Genomic DNA, 14,030 nt, shown 5'->3' with positions numbered 1-14,030 from the left:
GTTGTGAGCAGCTGCTCGTGACCCAGGAGTCAAAACCACTCAATGAACTCCTTTTTTCTCCTTTAAAATAAAACAGAACACTTTTAGTTTTGGACCAGTTTTATTGGCAGTCAGTGTTTGGCATGAGACGAATACACACATACTACAACAGGGAAGAGTTCGACGTTGACTCACTAAAACATAAAATACAACAAAATGGACAGTGCTGGTCATTATTCAGATGAAGCGTTCCACATAAAAGATTTCCACTATGCCACCGCCTCCCCTTTTTTTGCTTACTGCTCGAGCTCATACAGCAGCAGGTCATCGCAGGGCACACTTTCATAGACATTAGAGTCATTATCATAATTAGGTGGACTAAAAGACGAAACACCAAATCAATAACACAAATAATTACACCAGTAATTGGACGTATTACTTTTACAAACACGTAGAACACACACTTAAACAAATATCATATATCTGGTGAATGTTTGTAATGAACCATGAGCTTGTCATCGTTTCATCTTAACGAGGTACGCCTTCACCTTCTGCCTTGTAAATCTCTCTCTCATAAACCACAAGAATATTCTGTGGAGGAAACTATAAAAATAATAGTGTCTTAAAGTGCATTGCAGGGTTTCGGTCAGTCTAACTTAATCGTCATGTGCTACTGTAGAGGGACGATAACCAATAAATAACAGTCATGACTGTGCCTCATAACACACACAGGGTCGGTGGAGTTCAATAAACGGAGACGACAACATGTTTGTGGAGATGAATGTCAGTAGGAAGGGCAGTTTGGGCCCGGCACATAATACAGCTGGAAGTTTTTTGTCATAACTGCACTGAAACACTGTGGTGATGACTACAACACTTTAATAATTACAAAGAGGTGAGTATCAGCATTTAGGTAAGTACAAAAAACAATCAGTGACAGCTACCCATTGTTGAGTCCTGCCTGTTGTCTTCTAAGATTGCTTTGTTCACCCAAAGTGCACAAAAATAGCCTGTTGGAACACAACAGAGCCATGTTTTGTGTCCTCATTTACATCTACACAAGGGCTGCGCGGGCATTCACAAGTGGACATTTGGAAAGGGGGGGAAAAAGCCGCAAAAAGTCTTGACCTAGCAGTTTTGCCAGCGTCACGTGACAGGTCGTCGGCTGTATAGTCGGTTGAACTTGTGTCATAGCTTTTGTTGAGAGATTAACAGAGAACACACAATGTGGCCCTGCCTGCCAGAGATAGTCTCAGTCCTGGTAGAGAACCCAGAGGGACACTCTGTTTCGAAATTAACTTCCACTACAGCCACCGCTGGGATGCTGCTCCTCCATCCAACCAACTGATCTACACCTCCTTGGAACTGGCTCTTCAGCTGCCACCATCACAGAGATAGAGAGAGATAGAGGGTGAGAGAGAGAGAGAGAGAGAGAGAGAGAGAGAGAGAGAGAGAGAGAGAGAAAGAGAGAGAGAGCATCGGTTCATTAACTCTTCCAGCCCCCCTCCAATGAAACCGCACCTTGTTCCCAAGAGCACCATCCACCAACACAGTAAGTCTGCCGTTGTGACTGTCACTATCTTGTGTGGGTTAACTCAGAGAGATGGTTTAGGAATAGCTTGAAAGCTGTGTCCGGACGAGAAGTTCACAATGTGGGCACTGGTCTCTCTCATGCCTCGAAGGGTGGTGTGAGGGCGAGAGGGCGAAGGAAGTTACGGTGTGCTGCGGGACGAGGTGTCCTCCACAGTTGTCAGAGCCTCGCACAGACAAGACCCCATCACCTCTCACAGTAGTGGAGGGTGAAGTCTTTGGAGTGCTGCTTCTCCCCGAGACCCCATGGCTCCAGCTCGAATTTGTTCCCCACGTCGTCCTCGTCCGCTGCCTCGTCATCATCCTCCTCTTCCTCTTCGTAGTGGCTGGGCTCCTCTATGGAGGTTTCCAGATGGTAGCTGTAGGGTTGACCCTCTGTGTACTCGTAGATCGTCGGCAAGCTGCTCTTCAGGCTACAGCGCCGGCGCAGCGCCACCAGCAGCGGCTGAGGCATGGTGAAAATATCCACATTGTTGCCCAGGTCGATCCAGGCCAGGCTGGAGAACATCTTGGGGTCTTTGAGCATCTCGCTGAGGTCTTTGAGGATAGCCAGGGTGAGCCGGTTCCCGTTGAGAGCCAGGGTGCTAAGTTTAAGCAGTGAGGCGAGAAGAGGCAGTAGAATCCTCAGGTTATCGTCCTGGAGTTCGGTGAAGCTAATGTCCACAGCCACCACCGTGTCTCTGTTGTTTTGGAGGTAGAAGGCAACTTGGCGGACATCACGAGTGGAGAGAGGGATGCCGGACAAGTCAACAGAATCACTAGACAGCTTTTTTTGTAGGGTGGTCTTGAGACTGTTGGGGAACACAAAGAGAAAGAGAGGATAACTTAGATGACACTTTAGATGAAACAAAAAAGCACATAGCAGTTGAAGTTTTTAGACTTGGGGGCTGAAACAGATCTTAGAATGATACCACTATCTGTGACACTGGAACAAGGCCCTGGTTTTATGTTGTGCTTCCTGTGTTGTATAAAAGAGGGGGTGAATGTGCCGGCATGGAGCGGAAGGTTGATACAGGGACTGCAGCATGGGGATTTACTAGTGTAAACAGAGGAGCCAAAACATCCGAATGAGCCAGCAGCTTGAGCTTAAAGCTCTGATGGGCAGGAGCTCCTTATAGCCCAGAGCTAGGAAAGTCTACAACTAAAAAGATATATTATGCAGTGTGTTTTAGAAAAAGATATAACTTAGACATAGATTTTGGCTTCTATATTTTTAGGTCAGGAACAAAAATAAGAGGCATCTTTGGAAATGCTATTGGGGAAATACTACAGAAGATTCTACAATTGAAATTAAGGGATTATCTCCACCACAGAAGTAATGCTTAATATTATTTGTTAGGTAGCAGGTGTTTCCACCGTGCAATGACTTTTGAACTTGTGATTTTAGTGACATTTGGTGAAAATTAGGTCATTAAGCTCAGATCCAGTATTTTCTAACATTTCTAAATAGAAGCTCAGAGGTTCCTGGTTCGAAACCCGGTTGAGGGTTAGTGTTAGGGGTTTCTCTTGTGTTCTTTCATGTAACTAAGTAGAAGTAAAAAAAGAAAGGCTGTGTCAAATTATTCCAAGGGACATTCATGAGGGGGTCCCTGGAATATTTTCTATCTTGTAGTTGGTCCTTGGCAGAGGAAAAATGAGGAACCTCTGGTATAGATGACGGATGGATGGATGATTGGTTCAATCATACAAAGTTTGCATGACTCCTGACCGTAAATTAACGAAGGCTCTACCATGACCTGCTGCCTGCCATTAATACATCAAATGATTAGTTAATGAATCATCAGTTGAGGATGCTTAAATCACAGCTCTTTCAAATATGAATTCATGCCATGCAATTAGCTGAATCCAATTACAGACAAAAGTGCTCTTCATACATTTGATCTGCCTAATCATATAAGTGACTGTATGAAGATAAAGTTACTGTGAATGAACAGTCAGTAACTGATGATCCACTAGCGAGCCCATCAACTCATAGTGATCATTTGTAAAAGTCAGCTACAGGAATTATGTATTAAATCATCATGTGCAGAGCGTAAAGTAAGGACTACTGAAGCATATGTTTTATACCCTTCTTGAAATGTGTTGATTGTCTAATGCTTATTAATAAGATAAAATAAGATCAAACTTTATGGATCCACACACGGGGGGAATTCAGTTGTTACAGCAGCAGGCAGGTCAGAATGAGGTTGACAAGAGATTACAAAATATTAATAGAATAATGATAAACATTTTATAAAAAATGCTGAATATGTACATTAAACATTGTACACTTTTGACTGTAGTGGTTTGTATAGACATTTTATAAAGTAAAGTGCAGTGGCACAGGATGATTGCACGATATAACATTTGTACAACTGTGGCTGAGGAGTGTTGACCTTGGCTGAGGTCTAGTTGTATCTGAGTGACCTGTTTTGTGTTTTCCATACAAACAGGATTCGAAGCTAAATTTTAACATAACTGACGCTCCTGTGAGACTTCTTCAACTTTACACTGCATGTGAAAATATATTCATTATTTACACACTCCTTTGCCCTTTTGTTTCCGGTCTGTCCATTTTAGCACTGACCATGTTGCCCCACAACGATACTCCATGATTAACATGAACTGTTACAGAAGTGGCCTGTACAGCTGATCTGGCATCAGGATGAATTATAGCATCCTCTGGCGCCGAGTGACTTACTGTGACATTTACTGCAGCACCTGTCACTTGCAATGCTTTAAAGTGTGTTTTGGTCACATTGAAGATAGATGCGCCTTGAGCAGCATGTGAGACTCCATTTTGAGAGCACGTCGTAAGCTGATGAACACAAATGTATTTTTACAAATAGCCTTACAAAAAAAATAATTCTAAAATCGAATTGTGACGCCAGCCTAAAGGCAAGTTTCATTTAGAATCTATCGGATGGAGACATTTGTCACGGCTGCTGTAACTCTATCACAGTCCTCTACCTCTCCATTGTCTGCTTTGCCCGGGTAGCCTTTTCTATGATAGAAACCTCATCCTCACCGAAGGCACAAAAGTCCTATAATAGCCTGGCAGAGGCTCCCCTGCAGGTGTGAATAGGTTTTGATCACACAACTCCCTCCTTTTCAGACAGACTCATCCTTTTGAGCGCAGCAAGCATGAAAAATAGATGTCTGAGGCGTCCTCTCAGGTAGCGTCTTCCGTCCCTCCACAAGATTAATTTAATGCCAGAACCCAGGAGCGCCACGGACAACGAGAGGACTGCTTTTGTTTTGTCGTTTCTCCGTCCATGAGAACGCTGACAAGACATTAAACCATAAAACCAGTTTATAGGTAAGCAATTAAAATGGATTTTAAAAAAAAGAAATGGTGCAGCGTTGCAGTGTTCTCCACAATTAATCCAATCACATTCAATACATGTCACTAAATAGATGTTGGAGGCAGCAGAGAGAGAGAAAATAATCCCCCCCTGCACAGACATTGAACTGATGCCTGTAATAACACAAATGGCATCAACATTGTCGTAAGAGTGTTTCCCGAACTATGCTCACAATGACATTATCTAATAAATATCCATTACATAATTAAGTAATCTTTAATCAATTAAAGTTGCATTGTATAATGAAGCCGTCTACAAAGTATTTCCACTTAAATACGGAAGAAGCAGAGCACGTCTCCTGTCTGTGGGCGGCTCGTCGGTCTCTGTGTGTCAGTGATTTCATATAATGAGGCAGCATTTGAATTCAGTCAGCGTAATTCAGTTGACTCTAGTCATTTATGAATATTGATACTAGCTTTTCTTGGTTGAAATCAGGTGAGAACAACAAGTGGATGGATGGTAGCAGAAGTCATGAAAATCCCACCTTATTTTAAATTTAAATCTATATTTTCCAGGACTTCATTTTTGTTCCCTAGCTTCCCCTGAAGCTGTTGTTATCCAGCTCATATTTTTTGTTTTCTTGTTGCAGTCATTTATATTCAAGTTTTGCTTCATTATTCATTTCTCGACTGATGGCTGAAGGCAAGCTGCACAAGAGAGATGTGAGATCAGCGGTCTAATCACATCTGCTCTCTGCCATTCCACTTTCATTTCCAATTCATTTTCTGCTGTATCACGTATAGAGGAGAGTGCCAGAGTGAAAATTGGGGCCAGGAATCATGCGCTCACTCACACTGCTGCATTGTCCTTGATGGTAAAGGGAATCAAACCTCACAACTGAAAGCTCACAACAAGAAAAACGGTTCTTGCACATAAATATAACCTTTATTATAACCTATATATCTTTTCATGTGGTGGATGTTTGGCCTGGAGAGGAGGGGAGCTCTGACCACTTTGTATTTTCCTGGCATAGCTGAAACCATCAGTAAAAAAATGATTGATGTGCCCCTTAGGAACCTTTAATGTGCATTGTATGCTACAGTGCACAATATAATGTGAATTTGAGAAAAGGTGGAAGAGGAGTAATGCAGAAACCAAATGGAAAATCCACTAAATGGTTATTTTGTATTTCTGAACATTCAGAGGACAAAGGAAGAAATAGATAATTATGGGGTCAAATGAGGCTGATGCAACCGGAAGATAGTGGTGTGAAAATAGAAGAGGAAAAAGGTCCCAAAGGACCTGCAATTTTCAACACGCACATGAAATTACCCTTTAGGATGGAGCGGCTTGGCAGCAGTTGTGGGTCACTGCCTCCACAAACCCCATTGCTGAGCTCTTTCATTACATATAAACCCCAAAAAACAACATTTCTAGCAAAAAACAAATAAACTACTTAGACAGATTAACGGGATTTGTGAAATTAGGACATTAATTCAGTGTGGTATTTCCGTCAGAAATGTGTGTACAGTATCTATGGGGGCCGCTGTGCAGTGCTAATGCTGGATAATGAAGGGATGAATAAGCCGGTGGCATTAAACAGACTGAGCTGTTTTCCCTCACAGAGAACACAGGAGCCTCACAGGGGTGACACGGCTGCATTTTTGCCCAGATGAGAGCAGTTTGTCTGCAGCTGAACAAAGAAGGAAGTTTAAGGGAGCTACTATAATCTTTATGAGGTGTGTTCTAATGTGGACGATTAAATCCTTCTTTGATAAAAGAGATGTTCAATATTTTGGAAGATGCACCTGTTCATTTCTTTAACAGAGTGTTAGAGAGAAGCTTGATACCACTCTTCCATCTATGATGAAGCTACAGACGGTGAGCAGTTCAGTTAACTTGGTATAAAGACTACAAATCTGTATACCACAACCCAAGCTCTATAATTTAGATGTTGTATCTTGCTTTGTAAAGTGCAACTTAGAACTTCTAGTATCTGTGGCACCTGTAGCCCCAGAGGTAGAGAACTTCTCCACTCAGGAATCCCATGTAGTGGACATTAGTGTTGTGGAGGACCATGGTGGTCCCGAGCGATTCAAGGCAATGCAAGTACAAGAGTGGAAGGGTGCAGCGGCAGTTTTTATGAGGAGACAGGCCAGAGAAACTCCGGAGAAAGTCCAACTCTAACACAAACATTTGTGATCTCACATACACCCAGGGGGGCACTGGCCGCAGCTGAAATTGACTTAGCCCGTCTTCTGTCAGTAATATGACAATGTGTTGAGAATTTATATTTTGTGAGTGTGATTGATTGTGTGCTTGAACAAGGAACTTTCAAAATATGTTCATGATGTGTGGTTTTACTCAAAACTGTAGAGCTAACAGCTAAGAAGGAATGCCATAAACGTGCACCTTACTGAATCAGGAATTGTGCCTGGATGTTGGCCCTCTATGTAGTATGAGACCCCTTTATGGCCAATGATTAAGAACACTCATGATCCGCCACTGAGAATAGCCTATTGGAATAAGAGTGGCATCTTTTCATCAAGCTCTCGAAACAGAAAGGGAATAAAGAAATTCCCAAAAATGTAAACAAGCATCCTTTGACCTTCCCCACCTGACACGACCACATACAATAACATTTAAAACACCACAACCTCAGCCAGGCTGCTTTCTTTAATAATACTAAGTAGGAAACCAACCCTCCACCCATGGAAAGATCGCATAGATGCTTTTATAAATTTGTTGATCTAGACAAAGTCTTTTCGTGAACATTTATTTTTGAAGGTGAATTAACAGTCAGAGTCTGACTGGTCCTGTCTTGTCTCTTTCCAGCTTTGACAGGTTTTTGTTCGCAATCACCAAGGCAGGCGAAGCTGTCAGAGCTCATAGCAGCAGCCGTGTTCATATTATTAGTGATTCATGTTGCTCCTGCTGTCTCAGCTGGTGACAGACTCTCTCTCTCTCTGCAGGTTTATGAAGCCAACAACATGAAAAAAAAAGTCCCTTTAGTGAGGAATTAAGCAATTGTATGTATCTGCCCATTTCCAGAGATGCTGTCAGTGTCAGTTCAATTCTGTCTCTTCTCTTGCGGGGCTGAATTAAAGGCCCACGACCAGAGCACAGCCCTCCGCGGAGGAGGGTGGGAATACGATGTCGCTTCGCCTCAGATTCTGCGTATTGATACCTCTGACTGACTCATAACGACCCTTCCACATCTCACTGTGTTCTCATTGTCTCCTTCTCTTTAGATTATGTTCATCTCCAGAAAGTGAATGCATTACTTGCTCGTCTGGCCCGCTGTAGAATACTCAATTACACGGGAGAGCTCGCCTGGTTCTGTTCGTGAATAGATTACCAAGCAACACCTTTGCATACAAAAAAACAACCTATTTGTACACAAGATAATTCTGCAGTCATCATTTGCACATCAAAAGCAATTCAGTCTTTGATCAAGACGAGGACAATTACATTTCATCGTCACCCTCCCTGCTTTTCTCCAGCGAGCAGATGGACAAATTTGCAGCTATGCCACTTTTGAAGAGAATAGAAGCCCAGTGGCAATGCACATCCACTGCCTGGACATGATCACTTAAGAGAGGGATGACAGACAGCTGCGGTTACCATGGTGCTCCCATCAGGTCAGCCTGTGGCCGGCTCTGCCCTAGCACAATGTCAGCTACAAAGATGGAAATCTCTACGGCTCGACATGGAGCAGAGCTGTGCTCTCTGTTGTGCAGAGCTGCCGATTTATTACCGACTGGATGTCTGGACAGAGGGGCTTACCAGGCCTGGGATTTCTGTCTGGACATGCTCTGCCTCAGCCACTTTGAGTGCGGGGTCAGGTGGTAGATCAGCTGCCTGCAAATCTTGTCAGAGGACTTTATGGTGTCCGCATCCTGCAGAAGAGAGTGAGAAGAGTGTTTAGAATTTAGAAGAACAAAACCACTGACAGTGGTGAAGCAGAAATGTGATTTTCTGCTTGTGTGTGTGCAGAAAAAAACATCCTAACAATTCATTATTTGCACCCATCCAGGCTTTAAACAAAGTTTCCTATCTGTATTATATTTCACATGAAATCAACAGATGAGGTTTGTTATAATTCAAGACACCTTGAGCTACGTCTAAACAAAACACAATTTAGCTGCCCTGCTGAAGCAGGAAAATTCTAATCTCATGCAGTGTGCATTGGGCTGGAAAACACAGGAAGTACACAGGAGCAGTGAGATTCAACACAGATACTTGTAAACATTGGTAATTTCATTTCATAACCATGGTGTGGCTGCTGGTTCAGACTGACTTCGCCAAAATACTTAAATCTTCACTGCTGCAGTTTAAGACCAAGCTATAAATGTCTCTCTTTACATGAAAAACGCCATAATTTATTTACCATACTTATTCTGTTCATTCCTTGAGGTTGACCACGTATATTACATATATTTACAGGTAACTCAAGTTTGCAGATGTGACATTTCAATATGAACAAACAAACAGCATTGAGCACAGCTCTCCAGGACTCACACTTAACAGATATTCCTATTTCTAGCTCCTCAAAAGCAGCATGTGTCTGCAGGATGGCTTTCAACCCTTTCAGCAACATCCTCAGATTAGATTTTCATGGATCTAAGATTGCTCAAAGTAGATCATCAGGGGAATATTTTTAGGGTAAGAAATGCTTTCTTTTGCAAAATACCAACATCGAGCTTGATTTTTGCAGCAAAAAACTGACCTTCTTAGGACACTGCATCTCTCGAGCCAGGCTAAGCAGCAGCTCGTGGGAGATGGGGTCCACTAGGTTGAGGAAGGCTGCGTTTTTGTACAAGATGTCATTCAGAGAGGTGCCCTCCAAACCCAGATCCTAAAAAATTTAGAAGAATTACATCACAGAAAGAGGAAATTTTACAAACACCCTGCAATAATTACAAAATGGAACAGCGTGTCCTTGGACGTGCAGGGTGGAGAATGCATTTGTGATAGAAAAAGGGGGCCTCTGCTGTGTCTAGGCCAATGCGACTAGAAATGGAAAGATAAAAGAAATGTTTGGTTTTAAATATTCATTCAAGGAGACAGTGTTTTTATCTACAGTGGGAGAGTGAAATCTAGAGGGAGTCACAGGGAACGCTGTGTTTCAGCATATATAATCACACCTCCATTGCACTGAGCCTCCCTGCATACACCAACATGCCAAGGAGCATACTGTTTATACAAACTAAGAGGGTAAGAGTCTAGCACTTAAGAAACCATATCATTTAAAACCCTGTTGGAATAACTCAAAATCCCTTAGCCGTGTGATATTTCCCATATATATATATATAACCATATGACAGTTGCAGAAAGGAGCAGGCCATAAATATATTCCCAAAGAAGTCAAAGCTGATCACTGTCAAGGCAGTTTAAACACACATGTGACAAATCCAACAGCATCTGCATTAAAAACAAATCAAAGCTAAAAAGAGCAGATTTAAATTCAGACGACTCCTTGATTGTGATGAGAAAGAGCTGTGTGCAATGAGCTACAACTATCTATCTTCATCAACACAGGTCCGAAGGAGGCAGAGCCCTTGTGGGAGCCCATGCAACTTTAATGGCAGAGGCAAGCCTGAAAGACATACGTGTGCACACACCTGCGCGGGCACAGTTGCTTCTCTCTGGAACACAATTAGCATTGATTATAATAGACAGTTGAGTGGGAGGCTGGCCGCCCACCATTACTGGCTCCTCGTTTAACAAGAGCAACAGTAAACACAGACTAAACCCAGGGTGGCAGAGAAGCTGCTTCTTCCCCTACTGAAAAAAAATAAAAAAAATAAAAAAAACAAGGTATAAAAATACCCCCCCCCCCCTCCCATCTGGGTTTAGACACGTTCAATTGTTATGTGAAGGGGCAGCACGGGGCCACGAATCCTCACCATATCCCCAGCACAGCTCAGATCTTTTCTCATATCTGGAGCAGAGCTCGATGTTACACCAATTAACTCTGCCACAAACTCCTTTTAAATTCGGGGGAAATGATCTCTCTGAGATCTGCCGGCTTGCAGTGCAACGACAGAAGATAAAGTAAGACTTATTTAATAAAAGGGGAGCTCATTTGGAGGGAGTGAGCCCGTGTCCCCTGTGATGTGGCTGTCATGGAGCCTCAGCAAGCCAGTTTATCTCATCGGCTTGATTAAGGAAGTTCCACTCTCTCACTCACGTGTCAAAGTTTCAGAGTAATTAATGCTGAATTGGCCCACAGCTAAAAGACAGAAGGAGGCCTGAGGGCAGGCAAACAAATGAGATCCCTGAAGCTGCTGTCAATTTTTTTGTGCACCTACATCTTTTAGGCATGTTTTAATGCTACATCTCCCACAGCAGGTGAGGAAAGTCTTAGAAAACAAACCCCTGACTGTGATCAAACCCTATTTCCTCAGCGTAGCACTGCATTCTCTAGGTCACGACCACCTGCTCATAGCTATTCAATATTTTCTAAGAGAGCATTAAAAACACTAGTGTTCTGGGCTTCATGACTGCATTTTTAATCCTAGCCGATTGTTTTTTAAGATTTTCTTTTCATCAGCCACAGGCTAAACCATAGAAAAAAAAGAAGTAATCCACCTAAAAAAAAATAACATGCAGCCACAAAATATGAAACAAAATATGAAAAGGCCTTTTGAGGCCATGAGAGCACTCTTCATTTGCATTTCAGTGACCTTTTCTCTCTGAGCAAGAGTTAATAAAACCTTTTGGAGAGGAGTAATGTATATTCTGTGGAACACGCAGGGCTCCAGGGCTTACATTGTTGCTGCTGGAGCACAGCCCATAACAGAGAGAGAGAAGGAGACATAAGAAGTGGAAAGGGTTGGAGGGGGGCAGGCCGTTCTAATGGGAGCATCAGACTTGGCTAAGGAGAGATGAGGCTGGCCACAGCAAGGAAACATGAAAGGTGTGGAGGGAGGACGGTTGCGTGTGCTGTAAAGACAGTGATAAATTTGGGATGAAGGTGATGACACGCAGGATGCATTTGCTTATTCAGGGGAGTGCAGGTGATCCCATGAAACAGAGTGCCAGCGTGGTGCTCGTCTGCCCGCGGGAGAGTGTGTTGAGTCATATGCTGCGTCTGTCACTGAAACGATATGTCATGCTCTGCCAGTGGCCTAGTTTCTGTAGAAAATAATACTTCTGGAGGGAGTGTTAATGAGGGTGGGAGGAGTGCTTGGGGTAAGAGGTTAGAGGTCAGGGGTCAGGGATGAGGAACCTGTGCCAACATACTAAACTACACACACACACAAACAACCTTGAACTTGTTTGCGAGGACACTAATTGGCTTATTACATTCCCTATATCTCCCTACCCTTTCACTAGCCATCACAACGAAATGCCAAACCTTAAAGCTTACCCTGCTCAAACCAAAAGCACTCTCATTGGAAGTGGGTCAGCAGGTGAGGACCGGCCAGGATAGGCTCAAAATGGTCCTGACAAAGATATCTGTACACACACGTATGGGAGCATCTTCTGCTTGTTGCCCCATCTGTTGCTTGGGGGATATGTTAATAAGGATGCTCGGCAGCAGCATCAGCACCAGAGCAGCAGCAGCTCAATGTAAACAGGTTGTTGACGGGGCTCCTGCAGGCCGAGCAGTGCGCACATTCACTCTCCTCTTACCTTCCTCAGTAATTTGAGCACGTCGGTCGCCTGCTCGATCCTGCGCTCTCGGAGCAGCTTCTGTATCTCCTTGATCCAAGCCACCCGCCTCGTGTACGGACTGTGGTTGGATCTCCGCAGCATCCCGGGCAGCTTGTCCGATTTCAGCATCAGCGCGAACAGAAAGTCGCCGCCGCCCCGTCCGCCGCCCCGCTCGCTCACCTCCCCGGCGCCATCCAGAAGCTTGCGTCGCTTTTTGGAGAAATTCTCATTGTCCAGGCTGCTCTGTCTGCTCAGTCTGGAGCCCATCGTGATCCTCGCGCTGTGTGTGCGCTGTGATCAGTGTTGTTCGGTTGTTGGTGTTTGTTTTCCTGGCTGCAGCTGACGCTCCTCACTGGGTATCAGCCGTGCTGTCTGTCTGGCTCTGGCCGTCAGCGGCAACACTGATCCGGTGCAGAGCTGCAAAATATCCCGGTGCGACAGTCTCGGTTTATCGCCATCCTCTCACACCGCTGTTATTTGGACTTTTGCACCCGTGCACTGAGAGCTACGTGAATGCGCTTGGCTCGGATGATGATGATAATGATGTTGATGATGAGGGATGCTCCTCGGCTGCTTCATCCTCCGGCTGCTCTACGATGCTGTTTAGGTTTCTGCAACGTGGAGCGTCCGACCAATCCCTGCATCTGGTCATCCTCCGAGCCTTGAACCAACTCCTCCTCATTCTCATCTTCTTCCTCCTCTTCCTCTTCCTGTTGTCAGCTACAGATCAGATGAAAGACTGGAGATGGCTGTGCGTTTTTTTTATATATATATCTCAGGCAAACCCGAAATGCACAATCCCCAAAACACTTTAGACAATCACTCAGTGGCCGGTCAAGGATGTTTCTGAATCAGGGGCCCAAAAGGGGCCACAATTTACTCCTACATGGATGTTACATGTCCAACATCCTTGATCAAACACATTGTGTTCTAAAATAAAAATTCTCAAGAAATCATCACATTAATTATTGTTAGTGTTTAAACAAGTGCCCCCTGGCCCCGCCCAAGGATCTTGGCATTTTTACGCCTCACAGTAGTTTGTTTACAGATTAAAGGGCGATGTATACTAAATAACTAACCCTTAATTTAAAAAATCTAAACCTACTGACAGAACAGGGGGTCTCCTGAAGCCAATCAATTTCAAAGGGGCCAGTGCCCATGGATCTGCCTCTGCAATAACTAGACATTTATGAGAACTCAAATTTGCAGTTTGCGACTTGGGTCTTGACTGAGGATGTTTCACATTAATACTTCAGAATAATATAAAGTTTGTATTTTCTTTCATCCACTCACCCAAATTTAAGCATCGCCGGTGGCCCTGGATAAATATGACACTTTGGTAACAGCCACTGTACAGGCTGTCAGATCCTGTTTGCATCTGTCACAACTCCACTAAATCATTGTCATTGTTTGAAGAACATCCATGTCCCAGCGTACCTTTCTGTCACATGCGTCAGTATCTTGTTCACAGACCCACTTGTGTTCTTGTTAGATTTTGAATATTGTGATTTGTCT

The 14,030-nt window shown here is 43.7% G+C and overlaps 1 protein-coding gene across 1 annotated transcript; it reads right to left on the bottom strand.

The window, feature by feature from the left end:
* Positions 1-81: 81 nt before the first annotated feature.
* lrrc75ba (leucine rich repeat containing 75Ba) lies at positions 82-13,058 on the bottom strand. Its single transcript, XM_062380360.1, has 4 exons — positions 12,495-13,058; positions 9,583-9,711; positions 8,640-8,752; positions 82-2,360 (listed from the first exon to the last, which is right to left on the bottom strand). Exons 1-4 carry the CDS (start codon positions 12,780-12,782, stop codon positions 1,757-1,759), a joined length of 1,134 nt encoding a protein of 377 aa, XP_062236344.1. The 5' UTR covers positions 12,783-13,058; the 3' UTR covers positions 82-1,756.
* Between the last annotated feature and the right edge of the window lie 972 nt (positions 13,059-14,030).

Source organism: Platichthys flesus, chromosome 3, assembly GCF_949316205.1.
Source record: "Platichthys flesus chromosome 3, fPlaFle2.1, whole genome shotgun sequence".
Taxonomy (NCBI): domain Eukaryota; kingdom Metazoa; phylum Chordata; class Actinopteri; order Pleuronectiformes; family Pleuronectidae; genus Platichthys; species Platichthys flesus.
Note: the sequence above shows the minus strand (reverse complement) of the source record. Positions and strands in the feature narration are given on the sequence as shown.